The sequence below is a fragment of the Pan paniscus genome, chromosome 13, assembly GCF_029289425.2.
Source record: "Pan paniscus chromosome 13, NHGRI_mPanPan1-v2.0_pri, whole genome shotgun sequence".
NCBI classification, from domain to species: domain Eukaryota; kingdom Metazoa; phylum Chordata; class Mammalia; order Primates; family Hominidae; genus Pan; species Pan paniscus.
Window position 1 is genome coordinate 135,169,792 of NC_073262.2, and position 19,281 is coordinate 135,189,072.

The following is a 19,281-nucleotide window of genomic DNA, read 5'->3' on the forward strand; positions in this document are numbered from 1 at the left end:
TTCACGCCATTCTCTTGCCTCAGCCTCCCTAGTAGCTGGGACTACAGGCGCCCACCACTGCGCCCGGCTAATTTTTTGTGTTTTTTAGTAGAGACGGAGTTTCACCGTGTTAGCCAGGATGGTCTCGATCTCCTGACCTCGTGATCCGCCCGCCTTGGACTCCCAAAGTGCTGGGATTACAGGCGTGAGCCACCGTGCCCAGCTGGTTAAAAGTGTTTTAAGGTCTCTCAAAACTGCATCACTCTCCAGTATATCCTTGGAACCCGAGCCTCTAGAGAAATGCACTGATGCCATTTTTTTGTCTGTGTGGGTTCGTGCTGGGTGTTTTTTAAAGACTGTTTTATGACTAAAATGGTATTAGAACATTAAAGGATTTTTGTTTTCAGTTACCTTTATCCTTATAGAACTTGTTTGTGCGTGTGTGTAATATTTTTACATAGTACACATATGATTAAAGTGGGTAAGAAAATAAGTTTAAAGGCAGGAACTGGAGACCTAGAACTGTTTGCAGAGCCAGTATTCGGCTGCGCCCTGGTGTAGTGCATCTTCTATTCTGATGCCATGGCATTTTTCGAGAAGACAAATGTGGTCACATCCATGCCACCCATCTTACACAGCTCCTCATTGCTCACATGATCCTGCACCTCATTTACCTTTCAAGCCTCATCTCCCATCATCTCTAAATCTTCCCTTCCCTGCAGGTGGACCCTCCTGTCAGTTTATGCACAGACATGTTCTTCCCAGTGCCCACAGTGCCCTTCAGCTGCTTTTCCTGACTCACTCCTGTTGACCTTAAGATCCCAGCACTTTGGGAGGTCGAGGTGGACAGATCACCTGAGGTCAGGAGTTTGAGGCCAGCCTGGCCAACATGGTGAAACCCCGTCTCTACTAAAAATATAAAAATTAGCCAGGTGTGGTGGCACACACCTGTAATCCCAGCTACTTGGGAGGCTGAGACAGGAGAATCACTTGAACCCAGGAGGTGGAGGTTGCACTGAGCCAAGATTGTGCACTGAGCCAAGATTGTACTGACTGTCACTACATACCAAGTACACAGACATGAAGCCCCAATCTAGTTTTTTTTTTTTTCTTTTTTGCGATGGAGTCTCCCGCTGTCACCCAGTCTGGAGTGCAGTGGTGCGATATCGGCTCACTGCCACTTCTGCCTCTTGGGTTCAAGCGATTCTCCTGTCTCTGCCTCCTGGGTAGCTGGGACTACAGGCACATGCCACCACACCCGGCTAATTATTGTATTTTTAGTAGAGACAGGGTTTCACCATATTGGCCAGGCTGGTCTCGAACCCTTGACCTCGTGATCTGTCTGCCTCGGACTCCCAAAGTTCTGGGATTACAGGAGTGAGCCACTGCGCCTGGCTGAAGCCCCAATCTCTACTCAGATCCAGTCCAGTAGAAGAGACAGCCAAGGATATTAATTACAGCAATGATACTGTAATTATAAGTGCTGCTGTTAACAGCTATGCACACTATGTTAAGGAAGAACAAGATAGTTGGAAACAGTCAAGAAGTGGGTCTTTTTTTTTCTTTTCTTTTTTTGAGATGGAGTCTCGCTCTGTCACCCAGGCTGGAGTGCAGTGGCACGATCTCGGCTCCCTGCAAGCTCTGCCTCCCGAGTTCACGCCATTCTCCCGCCTCAGCCTCCCGAGTAGCTGGGACTACAGGCGCCCATCACCATGCCCAGCTAATTTTGTTTTTGTATTTTTAGTAGAGACGCGGTTTCACCGTGTCAGCCAGGATGGTCTCGATCGCCTCACCTCGTGATTCGCCCACCTCAGCCTTCCAAAGTGTTGGGATTACAGGCGTGAGCCACTGCGCCCAGCAGACATTCAGTACTTTTAGCAAGTAAAGGGATGATCTGTGCTTGAAATATGACATCATTTCGTTTTGATTCCTAAAGTATTTCCAGTAAAGGGGATTATTTTTAAAAGGTCTGTTTAGCCATTTTAATAAATGGCTTATGCCAAGGATCCCAGCCTTGTTTTTCTTTTTTTCCCCATTTCTTCTCTCCCTAGTCCTACCATCAGTTTTTCTATAGAGTTGAATAATTGGAAAGTGATATGACTTCTTAGTGTTTAAGAGATTCTTGGCTTTTTACTGCCTTCATACAAAAAAAGGCTGTGAAACCATATTTTAACTTCAGTGCTTTCTGTCTTTTTACAGGATGATGCAAATAAAAATGGTGGCAAGTGGATTATTCGGCTGCGGAAGGGCTTGGCCTCCCGTTGCTGGGAGAATCTCATTTTGGCCATGCTGGGGGAACAGTTCATGGTTGGGGAGGAGATCTGTGGGGCTGTGGTGTCTGTCCGCTTTCAGGTAAGCCACCCATGAGCCAGGCTGGTTTCTTGTGTTGCCTTTGCTCTCCTCGCTGCCCCTGATTTGCTTTGATGATTTCTTCTGTTCCTCTGGTAGGAGGACATTATTTCAATATGGAATAAGACTGCCAGTGACCAAGCAACCACAGCCCGAATCCGGGACACACTTCGGCGAGTGCTTAACCTACCTCCCAACACCATTATGGAATACAAAACTCACACCGACAGCATCAAGTACGTGTTGGGGGGTTATGGGAGGACGTGTCCCTAAGCTTAGTATAAGTAGATCTGTAGTTGGGCCCAGAGGAATATGGCCGGACAGGAGACTTACTTGTGGAGAAGGGACAGACCAGGCCTTCCCTCTAGGGCTTCTGGCTACTTGCTGCAGTTCTTTGTCAGTGAGGCTCCCTGCCACCTATACTACCAGGTGCTTTGTAGCAGAGAGAGCCCATCTGCAGAAACCCAGTTGTACTACCTGGGCTTGCTTAATTTCTACAGGCTGTCTTGTCTTTCATATGCTAACCACTATCTTAAAATGAAAGACAAGTGCTTTTCTTTTTCTTGCTGTTTTTTAAGATAATTTCACCCTGCCCACCCTCACCCCACTTCTGCATGTCTTTTTAACTTGTTAGCTTCAGTCTGTTTTCTTTGTCCTGGGATACTGACTACTTATCAGGAATGACTCCATTTCCTTGTGTATAGAGCTGACTCTTAGAAGAAGGGGGATAGTGTGTGTGTGAGAGAGCAGAATCAAAGGGAAGCATGAAGGCCACAGGGAAAATAAGCTTTGCAATCTCCCTAGGACTCAGGGAAATAGAGCTCTCTGTCCACAGTGAGAATCACTGTTAGGCTTGCTCCTCAGTGATTGAGTGTCAGAAGTAAGCTATTGTGAAAAAGTGTAGGGAGTGGCTGTCAGATTGTCTCAAAGCTGGAGGGAGAGCTAGCCAGCTAAGAGTTAGGACTCTTAGGTTTAGTTCTCTCATATGGCCCCATACCAATATGTGCCTTTGACAAGTGTCTTTGCAACTTTGCTTCAGTTTCTCCATCTGTAAAGTGGGAGACAGTACTTTATCTAAGAACGCTATTGTGAGGCTGATTTAATCTTTAACTGAGGGTCTTCAGATGGAGAATGCTTTTACGGGGCCAAGTAGTAGTATTGCTATCATCATCATCATCATTAGTAAGAATATCATCATGTTGTTATTATTGAAGGCTAGTAGTGAGCCCAGCAATTATGTTCAGCAGACAGACCATTTGGGAATCTCTTTCCCATGCATTCATAGATAATGTTGAGTGGAGTTGGCTTAAACCAGCTAAGTGCCAGTTTTTAAGTGGGAACACTGCTATGGGAGTTGGTCCATGATCAAACGGCTGGCATGACTCATCATAGTCACCAACAGTTATTAGCCAGCCATGGCCGTGGTTGCTTGCCTTAGCAGTCCTGTGTTAGCATTGTTTTACTCTAGGCACATTTTTCTTATTCTCTATTCTGGGATAGAAGTAGTTTCTGACTTCTAGCCACGTTCAGTCCAGGCTGGAGAGATCTACACCTGTTTCTAGGATTCTTGTTTTCAAGGTTTCTGAATATCCCCTACTCCCACTTACCCCCAAAATAAGCTTTTTACCTGGATAGGAGAGGGAAAGAGGTATTTTTCATCAATTCTCCCCTTCTCTGCTCTTCTCCCTTTCTAATACCATAAGGCAGTTCTTCGTGACTTTTACAGAAACATATGTACACGTCCTTACAGAGTTTAGGAGAGCCTGTGGGCTTTTTGCCTTAGTCTGCTAGAAAGACTGGCCTGCTGCTCTCTGCTTTATCCAGAGGTCTGCCTCTGGGACTTCAGCCCTGTAGCTGTAGAGACCAGAAGACCAACCCTCTTTGAGACCCAGATGCTACTTTCCCTTGCGTCCCCCTCTCTTTCCTCTCCCAATGAGCCAACCTTTTGCACTTCCACTAGAATGCCAGGCAGGCTGGGCCCCCAAAGGCTCCTTTTTCAAAACCTCTGGAAGCCGCGGTTGAATGTGCCATGACCCTCTCCCTCTCTGGATGGCACCATCATTGAAGCTGGCGTCATCGGAGTCTCTTGTTCTGTTGGCGTGCTACCTGGAAGATCCTTCTGTCCTGGACAAGAGGAATTGGAAGAGCATTTTATGTTTTAAGAACAGGCTGACACGCAGCAGCTACAACAACAGCTGAGATCACTTAATAAATGGTGCTAAACTAGCTTGTCTCATGCTCTTGCTCTTTATGGTGCATCAAAGATGTGGCCTTTCGGACTGACTGTCACCATATTAAGGGATGGCACAGACTTTTCCATGGAGGGCCATCCGGGGAATGCAGCCTCATTTCCATAAGCCCATTGTGTAGTGTCATGTGGTATTTTGTTCCAGGACTGCTGAGGCCTGACATAATAAGGTGACATCTAGCTTAGAAAATAAGACCCCATTTTCTGGTACTTAAATTTGAGTTCCCATCTAGTCACGCCGATGACCAGAACAGAGTGATTTCTGATATAGAATTCAGCTTGAAAGTCTGTTCAGGTTGGAAAGGGGGATCCTTGGCCTTTGCTTCGCTGACTTCCATTCGCCTTTACTTCAAAGAAATCTCTTGCTTGGAGGTAAATCCCTGCTTCTGTCTGTGTGGCTGTGTGTATATAGCTTCCTTGCTTTGTGCTAATGGGGTTTTCTCGCTGGTGCCAAAGCTGCCCAAGCCACAGCTCTTTTCCAGCCTTCTCCCTTCTGCTTTCCCTTTAGAGCCAGGTCATCTTCCTCTTTGAGTCAGCCCTGCTTGCAAGATCTCAGGGTTACAGCCCTTCCCTTTCTCCTGGGCCCGGTGTTACTGCACATCAGGATCTGGGGTAGGGGAAACGTCTTCATCCCGTGTGAGTTTGCTCTGTAGGATATCTGACCGTAGCACGTACGGACCCCTTGTGTGCTTTGTGGCTTTGGCTTGTATGTGCTGCAGCTTGGCCTTTAGGCCCCTAACCTGCATGTAGAGTTTCAGCAAGCCTCATGCTACTTTAGGTTTTCTTAGGAGCTACCACCAAAAACATAATAAACAATCATTTTTTTGCAAACACTGGGTCAGTCTGCCTGAGAGGATCTGTGAAAGTGTCTGTGGACTTAAGGTTGAGTTTTCCAGAGTGGCTGTTCCACTTTGGCAGTGATACCCTGTGCTTGTACCATCCTGACTTACCTCTGATCTCCATGTGGCCCAAGATCCTGCATAACACCTATTAGGATTAGCACTGTGGGCTCAGTATTCTAGGGGTGTTTGTGTCATTGCATCTTTGTTTATTACATATCCAAAATTGGTTGAAGTACCTATAAAATGAGAGATTTGCTGGAATATGGAAAGGCCCATTCTCTACGTTTTTAGTATTTGTCAAAGAATTACCTTCTCTGGCCCTTTCCCTCTTGCCTTCAAAAATTGTTACATACATTAACTTTAATTTCAGCTGTATTGTAACTGCTCCAGGGGATAGGCTTGATGTCACCTCCCAGAGTAAGAGTTGATTAGAAGCACCAAACTGACCTTGAGACCCTTCTGATCCTTGTCAATATGAACAAAAGTCAGAACTATTTCTGCTTTCTTCTATTCCTTGTGGCTCTTCCATGGATATGACTTTGTTTGAGCCAAGGAACAGCTGCTACTGAGACTTAAGAATTCCAAGGAGGCCGGGCGAGGTGGCTCACGCCTGTAATCCTAGCACTTTGGGAGCTCGAGGTGGGCAGATCACAAGGTCAGGAGACCAGCCTGGCCAACATGGTGAAACCCCATCTCTACCAAAAATACAAAATTAGCCGGGCATAGTGGCAGGTGCCTATAATCTCAGCTACTCGGGGAGGCTGAGGCAGGAGAATTGCTTGAACCCAGGAGGTGGAGGTTGCAGGGAGCTGAGATTGCACCACTGCACTCCAGCCTGAGCAACAAGAGCAAAACTCCATCTCAAAAAACAAAGAATTCCAAGGAAAATGAAGAAAGAAGGAGCCAACATTTGTTTTCTTCCGAGTACTCTGGAGATAGGGCTGCTGGTGGTGAGGGGCTTTTAAGAGTAGCTTAGATTTTTCAGTCAGGTGTTCCTGATTCCTGCTTGCTATTTTTGGCCCAGTTCCCAATGTCCTTCTTCAACCGTTGGGTTTTTCCAGCCTTTCCCCAGTCACACTGCTTGTGGCCTTTTCCTGCTGTTCCCCTCAGTATGCTACAAGGCATTGCCTGCCGCACAGAGCAGGCGGGTGATGAGCTGCTGTGCTGCAGAGGGCTCCTGCTCTTGTTTATTGCTGACAGTTCATTCACCCCTAAGACGTGGACAACTTGTTAAACTGAGTTCTTGCTCGGGTCATAGCTCCTTTTAATGAGGCCAACTAGTAGTCGAGTTTTCATAGATGTGGGTTCCCCATATTCTCTGCTTTGAGGAGAAATCTCATAATACAGTCAGAATCGTGGGGCTACCAGGATAAAACTGGGCTCGGAGCCATGTGAAACAGCAATGTCTTTTGTGAAGAAACTCCTCTTTGGATTAGTCCCACTGATTCCTTTTGCGCATCTAGCCTGGAATGGAAAAGGAAAACAGGCCAAATTCCCATAGTGGGCTACAGCACTGGGAAAGACTGGCCCGGCTTCTCTGCAGGAGTGGAGGGTGGGTGATTCTCTTTATTCCTTTATCTTAGAGAAGAGACAGGTCAAAATGTGGAGGCTTTCCCACATCTAGATATCATTGTATTTCAACACTGAACTTTTATAGGCAAGGACCAACCCATTCCCTTCTGGCATGGCTAAATCATAGTCCAGTAGCACCAGGTTACCCCAGCTTAATTGCTGGCCTGGCTTTGCATCTGTGATATGTACCACCGAACTGGTAGGCAAAGCGAAGAGAGCCCAGATTAGCAGGAGGCTGAGCCCCTCCCTAAGTATAGAGAGCCAGTGAGCGCAAGGCTATGAACCTTGCAGCCTTTGGGTAGAGGTAGGGGGAAGTGTAGAATTGCACAGGATTTGCTTTCTGGTACATGAGATGGGCCAACAGTGGTCTTAAAAGAGCTCTTTGTTCCTCTGTCTTTTGAATCTGTTCAGAATTCCTTGTTGCCTATATTAATCTCTAATTAATTTTTTCTGTTTTTAGAAACTCCAGTCATGACACTTCTTACATTTAACTTGTTCTTTCTTTACCTTTAAAAGAAGGAAGTTTTAATATTACCCAGTATGCCTGGAATGCCAGATGGAAAATAGCTAGACTATTCACACCTAGTTTTAGGTGGTAGATTTGCCTCTTGGCCGAGCTGTGGGCCTATGAGAATAAGAGTGATTATACCAAAGATTATGGCCCACTATTTTATTTCCACTGAATCCATGTGAAGAAATTTCTTTTTTTGTTTTGTTTTGTTTTGTTTTTCTGAGATGGAGTCTCACTCTGTCACCCAGGCTGGAGTGCAGTGGCACGATCTCTGCTCACTGCAACCTCTGCCTCCTGGGTTCAAGCGATTCTCTTGCCTCAGCCTCCCGAGTAGCTGGGATTACAGGTGCCCGCCACCATGCTTGGCTAATTTTTTGTATTTTTAGTAGAGACGGGGTTTCACCATGTTTGCCAGGCTGGTCTCGAACTCCTGAACTCAGGTGATCCGCCTGCCTCAGCCTCCCGAAGTGATTACAGGCATGAGCCATGGTGCCCGGCTGTGAGGAAATTTCTTAACCCAGGTTCTTCATGTTGAGGTTTAACATACAGTGAAGAGACTGATGAAGAAACTGGGAGGGGAATGTAATACTGGAATGAAGTAGGAGGGAGCTGTGAAGTCCGTATTTCTTCAGGTTCTTGACAGAGAGAACTGCTCGGTGTAGGCTAGTGTAAGGATGGCCCTTCCTGGAAATAAAAGGATAAATGACATGAAGCTTCAACACAGCCATGTAATTTCTTGTTGACACCTAAGTGGTTTAAAAAGGAATTTAAATCTCAGCATTACAGTGAGGGGTTTCCCTGGGTCATTGCCAAAGCATTGGATTTTGCTTTGCCCTTGTCTTCATTTGGAGTAAAGAGTCAAATTGCCTTCTGATGTCACTCAGGGATTCACAAAGTACATCACATCACCATCTTTCCAGAAAGAGCTCTGAAACAGGTGTCTTGCTGTGGACACTGAGTTTGGGAATTGACAAAGACTGGCACACTTGTTTGGCATTGTTACATTTTTCCTTAATTTAGTTAGCACATACACTAGGAGCTTTGGTAATAATTCTCTGAAGAAGCCATGAACTGCAGGTCTACCTCCTCTAAGAGGTAAATGGTTAACTTATAAATGTAGTGTATTGTCACCCTGGGTACTGTGTCACCAAATTAAACCAAGAATGGAGTAACAATAATGAGGAACTTCAGACTTAGAGGCACCATATTTTATATATAATTCCCAAGGAACTCCTCATTTTGGGGCTGAAAAGTGGCTAGGGCTTAGGTAGGAAATCAGCTCCCCTGAGAAAACTTGAGTTTGAGCCTCCAGAAGCATAGGGGGTCTGATTTTCTCCTGTGACTAGTCCAGCAGTCACCAAGAGTCTTTTCTCTGTAAGCGAAAGGCCACGTACCCCTTCTGTCACATTTCTTATCCCTTCCCAACCCTAATTTCATAGTTAAGCTAGTCAGCATGAAAATTGTAATGGGCATTGTTCCCTGGAAATTTTGAACTGCCGTGACTTTAAATTTTCAGATAGTAGTTACATAAGCACTTAAGAAACAGGTGGAACCTGACACATTGAAGGTCTGAGTGTAGAAGGGTTAGAAGGTCGGAAATATGAAAACAGAGTGTATACTTTCCTCCTTGCATCTTTAGACATCATAATGCTGTTGGGAACTGGCCTTTACCCTCAGTGAGGCCTGATGAAGAAAAATTGTTTCTACCACCTGTGCACACATAGCCAAGGCAGAAAGTACAGGGAGTGCCACTGTAAATTGGAAGTGTTTTTGGTGACAGTTGAGCATCAGCTCTGACCTTACTGGCCTCCCCTGGAGCCTTGTTGAAGGAACACTGGTGCAAATCCTTGAGGGAACAGGGGCAGACTTCTCAAGTGAAGCAAGCAGAAGTGCCCGCTGGCCCTGAAAGGGTAGGCTGCTCTGCTCCTCGGAAAGGAAAGTCCAGTGGGACCTCGCTGCTCTGCTCCCAGGTACCTGTGGCTCCACTCGGCTTGGAGGGCATCTGAAGGGGGATGTGGGGTTATTGTGTCTGCTCTCTGTGTTCAAAAGCTTTTGATCTGAATGTGCTATTGTGTTTTTTGTCTCTGGTTTGCCAGGGCCTGGGAGGAGTTTCATGGCCTGGTGAACAGCAGCGGCCGCTGATCGGACGCTCCCCCTCTGTCTCTCACACTCAGGGTAGGGCCTTGTCTATCTTCTCTGTAACCCTGTGACATACCTCTCATCCATAGGACCCCTCTTCCCATTTACCCCCAAACTTGCCTCTGCCAACATTGAACCTCAGAGAAAAATATAAGTCCCAAACCACTGGATTCTCATCCTCCCTGGGTCCCATGTCTCCTGGTGAACCCCTGAGCAGGCTACTTCACCTTATTATGCCCCTATTTTCTCATCTGGAAAATGAGGCTTCATGGATGAACAAGTCTCTGAGATCTCTTTTGATGCTAACATTTCATGATGGTAAATGTGCCACAGATGCTTTTTCTTTTTGCTCAAATGTGGCCATTTTTAAGCCATCTGGCAATGTCCTGTGAGTAAAAGGGCAGTTCCACAGGCCCCAACATGAGTTACATGAGAGGTATGTCTCCTGTTTGCTGGTGTCATGTGTCAGTTGTGAGGAAACAGTAATATAAATTCAGCGTTTCAGCAATGTCAGTAACGGGGCTGGATTTCAGGACTGTGTGAGTAGCAGTTGTTCCAAGCTGTACTTTCACTAGACCAGCACAACTGTACTAGTAGGGAGAGGCACTGAGGTACAAAGACTGGGCCAACTAAAGCACTGACTTTGGGAATATTTGTATTTCAGTTAAGAGAGTATCAAGTCCATGTTTGTCTCTGTAGCAGAGGGAGCTGGGTAAATTTATTCTGAATGAGAGGAATGGATGAAAGGCCAATATCTGCATGAGCTAGAGATGACAGCCTTTTCCTGGACATGAAACTACCCCTGCCACTAACATCCCTAAGAAATAGAGTAGTTCTAAAATTGGAACAGAACATGTCAACTGTAGTAGCTACCTCAAAATTCCCCCTTCCCTAGAAGGAGACGAGCGTTTTCCAGAAAAGGAGACCTGCATCCCTCCTGTGGGCTAGAAGAGACAAGATGACACTCTGAGGGACAGCAGCAGGTGGCCAGGGGCCTGAGACATGGGCTAGAAGAGACAAGATGACACTCTGAGGGACAGCAGCAGGTGGCCAGGGCCTGAGACATGGGCTAGAAGAGACAAGATGACACTCTGAGGGACAGCAGCAGGTGGCCAGGGCCTGAGAGCTCAGGGGTGTAGGTATGATATACAGATAAAACACAGTTGCAGAGTTCCTGCACACACAAGTGATGCCACCCATACCTTTTTTGTTTTGATAGTTTGATTTCTTTATTATAAATTCAGTCTTCTGGTGGCTTAAAATTTAAAATGATTCTCTTTAAGATATAGTCAACATTAGTGCCTGGTATCATGGCACACGCCTATTGTCCCAGCTACTTGGAGGCTGTGGTGGGAGGATCACTTGAGCCCAGGAGTTCAAGGCCAGCCTGGGCAATATAGTAAGACCCTTGTTTCTAAATATATGTCTGTGTATGTGTGCATATATATAAGTGTCTGTATATATAGTCAACATAGAATTCAAGGAGTGCTGCTAGTATACACAAAGAGGGAGGAAAAAGGTACCAGCTTTAATAGTAGATAAATCATTGATTTTTAGGCTAAAAAATAGTAAATATTTGAAATAAGATATTAAGTTAAATTTTCAGAAGCCAGGTGCTATAATGGAGCTGTTTTTAAAATACTACCATATTTAATTATTTGTAAGATTTTTTTGGCTTTTAATATTTTTTTTCAATCCTGTTCCTTCTATAAGCCTTTTAATATTCTTAAAATTGGGGTGCTTTGCTGGGCGCAGTGGCTCACGCCTGTAATGCCAGCACTTTGGGAGGCCAAGGCGGGCAGATCACGAGGTCAGGAGATCGAGACCATCCTGGCCAACATGGTGAAACCCCGTCTCTACTAAAAATACAAAAATTAGCTGGGCGTGGTGGCACACACCTGTTGTCCCAGCTACTTGGGAGGCTGAGGCAGGAGAATCGCTTGAACTCAGGAGGCGGAGGTTGCAGTGAGCCAAGATCATGCCACTGTACTCCAGCCTGGCAACAGAGCGAGACTCCATCTCAAAAAAAAAAAATTGGGGATGCTTACAGTGAATGTGATTTAAAAAGATTTTGTCATAGTTTAATGGGCAGTGTTTACTTCTTAAAGTACATAAAATGATGTACCTTTAAAAATTGATGGCATCTGAGGTTCAGTGAAAAGTCTTTAAAATGAAAGCGGAATAGTCAGAATGGAAGAAAACTCAAAATAACTCCCACCCCTCTTGGCAGATTTAATCCCCTAGGAAAAATATCTTTGAATTGCCGTAAAAAGTCATATATTTGCATAATTGCCATTTTGTGGTCTCTTTGTGGCCCCCGTGTCTTTTTTATACAGTGTGGGAGGCAGACGAAGAGAACACTCGTGGTTCAGGTATTTTCCTTAAAGCACAGGCTTGGAAGTCCGTGAGGAGTGTTTGAATTTAAACCAAAAATTATTCTGAAAGTAGGGGGGAAGAATGAATTTACACAGCAACAACAAAAAATCCACTCACTTCATTGTCTTAATAGACTTGAAAAGGACTTCATGTCGCATTTCTGTTGATTTAACCTCACTGTAAGTGAAAGAGATGTTCGAGAAGATATGCATCCCTGGCTTACGTTTGTTGGGTCTGCCATTTTAGAGGCCCCTTAACATTTTAGCCCTCTCTCCCTTTTCTTTTCCTCCAAATAGATCGTGATCTATAAAGAAATTTGGCAGAGAAACTGCTATTTAAATAATTCTTCATGAATCACAAATATTTTTCCTCAATTTATCTGCTATTTTATGTCATTACCTGTGACTGTTAGTATTTTAGGACAATTTCATTTGACTCCTGTTGCAAATAAATGTTGCCCTTTTAACTATGACTTCAGTAAAACTCTCAGTGAGCTGATAGGAGAGGATTCTGATTACTTAGCTGTCTAGGCTGGTATACACAGAGCAGTGAGTCTGTATTGTTGGGAAATGAAGTTGGAATAAAATAAAGTTGAAGACGAGAGACTGGAATTTACCTCACTGAAACTAGAAAGAGTTTGCAGCTTTACTGAATATGCAGGGAGAGAAGAGGAAGCCAGAACTGGCGTGGGGTGTACAGCTAATGGCCAAAGAATGTTCTCCTGAAGACCATGTGCACTTAGGTCTACGGGACCCCTCAGAGCCAGTCTTCAGAGCAGAGACATAGGTAGCCTTCCTCCTTGGATGACTCCCAGCTTTCACTTGAGAACCCAGAATCACTCAGGTGCCTTTGCCAGGCACCAGCACAGTGGCAGTTAACTCCCAAGAGAGGGGAGGACATTCTGAATGACCACTTTGCCCCCCTGTCATCCATTTTCAGGAGTTAATCTCTGCCGTAGTTCATTGTTTTCAGAGTTGGAACTTGTCCATTTCTCTAAAAGTACTAAAAGATGACCATTTTAAGGTAGAGCAGATTGGAAAGCTGTTTCAGAGTATTTGGACAACGATTTTCCCCAAGATACCTGGGAATGTGAAGTTGGAAGCCAGTCTGAATGGGGCTCTCGGATATTTCTGAGACATCATCAGGACAAAGGAACATCTGGTAGAGAAATAATTCTTTTTTTTTCTTCCAGCATTGTGGGACTGTCAGCTTCTGTGTCCTCTTTGGTGTCCTAAGCATAGCCCATGTGCTGTCACAGCTTTGCCAGATTGCTAGAGGGCTAGCTTTCAGGAACTCACTGTGGATTTGCTAAATTTTAGTTTGCTTTTAAAAGAACAGAAGCACATTGTTTTTTAAGGGGTCGCCTGTGGCCTCTGCCCCTTCCTTTCTACATTCTCCCTTTCTCTGCCTCCTAATCTCTCTGCACTGAGCCTAGGGTGAGGGATGTGATGGAGTATCACTTCCCAGCTGGCTTGAGGTGAACACATTCCTCAGACCAAATTTGGCATCAAGCTGTTCTCAACCCACTTTTTTAAAGAAGGCTGGACCAAAGCCATAGGGCATCACTGCCACCAGCCTGTGTTAGTCTGTCACTGTCAGGAGCAGGCCACCCCCATTTGCTGTTCTGTTTTCCTCTTAAATCAAACTGGAAAAACTCAGCCGGATTCTCCTGGCTTTTCCTTTACTCTTCTCCTCCCCCTTTTCACTTTGCAAGTGGACTTTAGAATATGATTTCTTAGGTTTTCTGACTATAAAGTGGTCTATATTAACAAAAATATTAAGTATCTGAATGAGGCTGGGCACGGTGGCTCACGCCTGTAATCCCAGCACTTTGGGAGTCTGAGGTGGGCGGATCATGAGGTCAAGAGATCAAGACCATCCTGGCCAACATGGTGAAACCCTGTCTCTACTAAAAATACAAAAATTAGCTGGGCGTGGTGGCGCACACCTGTAGTTCCAGCTACTTGGGAGGCTGAGGCAGGAGAATCGCTTGAACCCAGGAGGCGGAGGATGCAGTGAGCTGAGATTGTGCCACTGCACTACAACCTGGTGACACTCCATCTCAAAAAAAAAAAATCTGAATGAGAAAGTGTTTTTAGAGCTCTCCAGTTTATCTGCTACAGAGAAAGAATTTATTTCTGGCCCACCTAGTACAATAGAGAAATTCTTCCAAAAGATAAGATGACCTGCTTATGGTAATGATTACCCTGAAAATCCTTTTTCCGTCACTAAACAGCTGAAAGAGTTGGGGCCAGACACTTGCCTGCCATCTCCTTTACTCCAAGATAGATAATTGCCCAAGTCAGCAAATTCTCTGCTCCTACCTTCCCATATCCCTGCCTTTCTAGTTTCTTTTAATAAGAAGAGCAGAATCCCTCCTGATAGACTTGTGGTGTCCAATGATTAGATGGGCATAGAGGTGCCTGTAAAAGGGAAGAAATGGAACAGAGCCATCTGTTCCTGTGAAATCACTTTCTTTAGTATTAAGTGTAGGTACAAAAAAAGTGTCTTTTGTAATGCATCTCTGTAACACAGCATATTTTCCCTAAGAGAACTCAGAAGTAACACACACACACACACACACACCAGTTATGCTTGCTTTTCTCTGTGTTATGATCAGATATGTTCCTTATCCTTTGCTAGCTACTTGTGGCATCTCAGAGGGGTCTATCCTTTTGAAAAGAATTTTTAAAAAATACCATTAGCCTTTTAAAAAGATGACCACCCTATTAACTTTGTTTTCAACCTTCAGCTCTTTAGTTGAAGATAGTTGAAGTGCTAAGTAGCCATTGATAAATGAACCACATGGTCATGCATGCCAGCTATAAAATACCAGTGGACTTTTGAGATAACATCAGTTTATTCCCAGCCTGAGTTCACCTATACCAGCTCCAGTTTTTCTTCTCAGTTCTTGTCTGCAGTCATTCTCTTTGTGTAGTCGGGGGCTGTTGGTCACTGTCAGCTGACCGCTATCATGGAGGAGGATCTGTTAGCCAGTAACAGAAAGAAACTGCTGTTTGGCTGGGCTGAGCATATTCTTTCCTTAGCACATATTTACTCTGAACCAATTGCCATATGTCCCATTAATTTTAACAATTTTAAGATAGGTCAGGCTGAGCTTGTAATCCCAGCATTTTGGGAGACCATGACAGGAGGGTCACTTGAGCTCAAGAGTTCAAGACCAACCTGGGCAACATAGTGAGATACTAGGTCAGTTAAAGCCAGAGCTTCTAGAATGTCCCTTTAAAATCAAAGAGAAATAATGACTCCAGAATCCAGGTAAAATTTTCTGACAAATTGAAGTCCACAGCACTGGGCAAGGGCAGCAACCTTAAAGTCCCTGCCAGCCTGAAATGTTGAGACTCAGATGGTGACAGGACCTGCTAAGATGTCATTAGATTTCTAGGGTGGGACAGGAAAAGTCACTAGTGGCTGGTCAAGCCTGTCTACATCCAATAAAAGGCAACTAAGAGGACACATATTGGGATCCCCCACATACATACCACACACACACACACACACACACACACACACTTTCAAGAATTAGAGCCATGTTTCTAAAGTAAAGTGAAAGGTACCCAGATTTTACTTCCTGGAATATCCTTTCCTTCTGTAAGCAGCTCTAAGTTTTAAACTGAGGATTCTTGGTTGGTTGGTTGGTTGGTTGGTTGGTTGGTTTTTTGTTCATATAAGACCAGGTGAATCATACAATGTTTTCAAAAGTGTGTGTTAGATAAAAAGAAAGGGGGGGAGAGAGAACATCTCCTTCTCAGGCTTCCTCCATCTGCCCAGTTTCTAGTGTGCCCCTTCCACCTCCACTGCCCCATGTAACCACTGTTGTTGGTTTCCTGTGTAGCCTTGCAAAGTTTCATAATGTATATATGAGCAAATATGAACCTATAACCTTGTTTCCCTACCCCCATTTACACAGAAGGTAGTATATTGTGTGTACACACTACACCTTAAGCTATCAGTTTATCTTGGAACCCTTTCCACAGTAGTAGAGAGCTTCCTTGTTTATTTCTACGAATGTGCCCTAGCATTAATATTTAACCGGTCCTCTCTTGATCGGCATTTGAATTGTTTCTAATCTTTTGCTGTTGCAAAAAATTGACTGGAAGTTTTGCAAGGGACTTGGGAGGTGGGTTGCTGTTTTGGCATTAGATTGGCAAGTGAAGAAGGCCCCGGGATATGTCATGGAGACCCCGAGGGCTGATGAGTCAGCGTCCCCCTGTATATGTGTGCTTCTGTATAGATGATCCTTGTATTGAACACTCTATTTTCTCCCATTTTTTTCTTTCAGGGACAATTCAAGCTTTCGAAATACAAAAATCACATTGTGAGAGTACACAAGCTGGCAATAATCCTTTTCTGTATGTGTGTGTTTGTCCGAAATGGATGGGAGGCCTCCAGCCAGTCCTTCCATTGCTCACTGAAGGGACGTCCCTGAGCCGTGCGCTCTCCTTTTGCACTCATTCCTGGAGGACGGATTCCGCTACACACCCTCCAGCATCGCTGACTTTATAAAGCGGAAAAACGGAAAACGTGACTTTGTAATAGACAAACACTGTTTTTTAATGGGGTTCCGTGGGGGGGCGTTCAGCCTTTCTGTTTGCTGTGTGCTGTCCAGATGCCTCTTGGGCGTCCTGTTCTCTTCCCGTGTTGTACGAAGGGTACCGTGGCCACGTGTACATGCCAGAGCTGTTGATGAGAGTTACCAGTATTATGAATGAATGTGCATCCAGGAAAAGCGTTCTGTTGGAGAGTCCCAGAATAGCTGTAAATGCTCTCTTCTAGCCCTGCCATTAAATTATTGGGACATTTTGTTTCTTTCTCTCCCCTCCTCCAAGCCCACCACTTTCTGAAGCTGTGTTACTGATGTGATGACTGTCCAGGATTTTGTATCATCCCCTGCCTTATGCCCTCCGGTCTCCTCTCCTGTGGGACTCTCTCCTTCTTAGGCACAGCTGCACTTAGAATTGTAATCCAGTGGCTCTTACTGGTTTCACTGAGGCAGCTTAGAGGGAATGCCTTAGTAAACTGAACTGGAGCAGAATCTAGTTTGATTAGGAGCTAGATTATAATCTAGGTTCCAAGTACAGAATTTGGAGCTAAGGACGGTGACTGAAATCATTTTCCCATATGAGCAGACCCTGTGTGTCAGGCCTGTTTCCCATATGAGCAGAGCCTGTGTGCAAGTCTGTTTCTGGCATGTCCCTCATTGAGGAAGGGAAGCAAAAGCTGGTTATTGCCAGGCCTATTAACACTTAATATGCAAATTCTATCATCCTGAAACTGGGGCATCTGAGGAAAAGGTGACCTTGCTGGATGGCGTTATTTGCATGGCTCTGCCTGTCTGCAGTGGTTGAGTCCTCATCACCTGGTATGTGTATGAGCAAATGTATGCTGATCGTGATGCCCAGGCAGAAACCTCTTGAAGACTGCTGCAGGCATGCTTTAAAAATGACCAGTCACTCATCAGAGAAGCTGGGTGATCTGACTCCAGAAGGACTGAAGTCAGAGAAGTCAAAAGAGCACCTAGGATTCAAATAAATAGCGTCAGAGTCCTATAGCAACCTCCAAGTAGCACCGTCTTACTTGGCTCTTGTGAGCAAAGACTGCAGTACCTTAAATTAAGGCCTCTCTTTAAAACATATCCTTGAAGACTAGGGGATCCTTGGCCACCTGGTCTCAGAGAAATCATATGAGAGTAACAGGCATTTCCTTATTGTATTTGTACTACACTCTTCCTACTTTTCCATTCCTGAACACCCTCTAATTACCACTGTTTTGGGGATGCTTTTTTTCTGAAAGAACGGGGAGTACAGGGGCCAAAAGGGAGGTGCTTCTATTACAGGTCAAGATAGATTAGATAAGAAGATCTAGCAGTGATTTAAACTCCAGGAATATGAAGAGTGCATTCTGGTGTCCAGACAGTTGTGAAGGGCTCGGCAAATATAAGAGCACCATTGGCTACATGGAGAGCAAAGGCTGTCTTTGAAGACCCCAGGGAGGTCTTCACTTTTGCCTAAATTCAGATTTGCCATGAAAATTCCAAAGAGAGCAGATATTTGGATTTGCCCTCCTTTGGGCATCTACCTGACTGTTGTGTGTGTGGAAAAGTCAGTGTGTATGTGTAGAGTGTGCTTAGGAGTGAGTGAGTGGTCAGGCCTCCTGGCTAGGTGTGTTGTCCATAGTTTTGTTGTTGTTGTTGTTGTTCAGAGTTTTGAATCTTACGTTTTCTAGAGCTGCTCATGTTTTACCTTCCTTTTTGTCGTTGTAGTATTTGACAGTTGTCTTTTCCATCAAAAACATACTGGCCCTAGGCTGGTTAGAGCAAGGGGTTATGCCTGTTAGGCAGCATCTTACGCCCAGTGTTCTCCCAGATATTCTGCCTAACAGGTTTAAGTAGGAGATTAAATAGTCAGTTTATCTAAACCCTCTATTTTTCCAAACTAGCTTGAGAGGTCTTTTCATCTATTTTTACTCCATGGGCCTCTGATATGCTGAGATGTGGCATGGTTATGATTATGGTATCACCTGTTACAGAGACAAAGGGATAAAGGTCTACCAGGGCCAACGTAACCAGAATGTGAGGAGAGTGAAGAGTCGGTCTCCGCTTTGCACAGTACCAGAATGTGAGGTTGCCACTGGAGAGCGGAGAGTCGGTCTCCACTTGACACAGTTGGAGCTGTTCTCCTCTAACTCCTTTGCTGGGTTTTCTGTTTGAAATTGGCCCCTACTCCTGTCCAGCCCTTTACTGGGTTTTCTGTTTGAAATTGGCCCCTGCTCCTCTCCAGTGTCTGCTTTTTGAATCCTTCTGTTCATGTGTGTGTGTGTGTGTGTGTGTGTTCCCTGTGATACTGGCAGTGGCAATAATTTTCCACCCAGAGAGAAGCTTGTGGTCCACAATGCTCAAAGAATGAATTTCCAAGTATTTGCCAGTGGAAACGGAGCAGAGGCTATGACAAGAGTGATTTAGTGTTGCACTTTCAGAGCAATTATCTACTGCAGTAATAAATGGAAAATATCAGCAAGAACCAGGTCGTGGACTTGTCAATACAAGGGAACCGGGGGTACTGTTACTCATTCTACCCTACAGTGTATGAGTCCCAATCTTAACTGCATTCCAAAACAAAATATGTGGAATAGTCCAGGCAATGTCAATCTCAATGACACAAATTTATTGTGAAAATATTCTCTAATTGATATTAATCATTGCCACAATTCAGTTTACATTTTTATTATCAAAATATAGTTGGTAA

The 19,281-nt window shown here is 44.7% G+C and overlaps 1 protein-coding gene across 6 annotated transcripts in view; it reads left to right on the top strand.

Moving 5' to 3' along the window:
- The window catches only part of EIF4E2 (eukaryotic translation initiation factor 4E family member 2), a 32,918-nt gene extending 13,862 nt beyond the window's left edge, over positions 1 to 19,056 (top strand). For 2 of the 6 annotated variants that reach the window (XM_008965740.6, XM_024927888.5), the window contains 4 exons: positions 2,179 to 2,331; positions 2,428 to 2,564; positions 9,598 to 9,676; positions 16,320 to 16,388. In XM_008965740.6, the coding sequence (XP_008963988.1) occupies positions 2,179 to 2,331; positions 2,428 to 2,564; positions 9,598 to 9,643 (336 nt within the window). In that variant the 3' untranslated portion in view covers positions 9,644 to 9,676; positions 16,320 to 16,388. Of the gene's footprint in view, positions 1 to 2,178; positions 2,332 to 2,427; positions 2,565 to 4,288; positions 4,555 to 9,597; positions 9,677 to 16,319 lie in introns of those variants that run through there. The other 4 variants (XM_003813144.7, XM_008965742.6, XM_008965741.6 and 1 more) reach the window with 2 other exon arrangements.
- Positions 19,057 to 19,281: the final 225 nt, after the last annotated feature.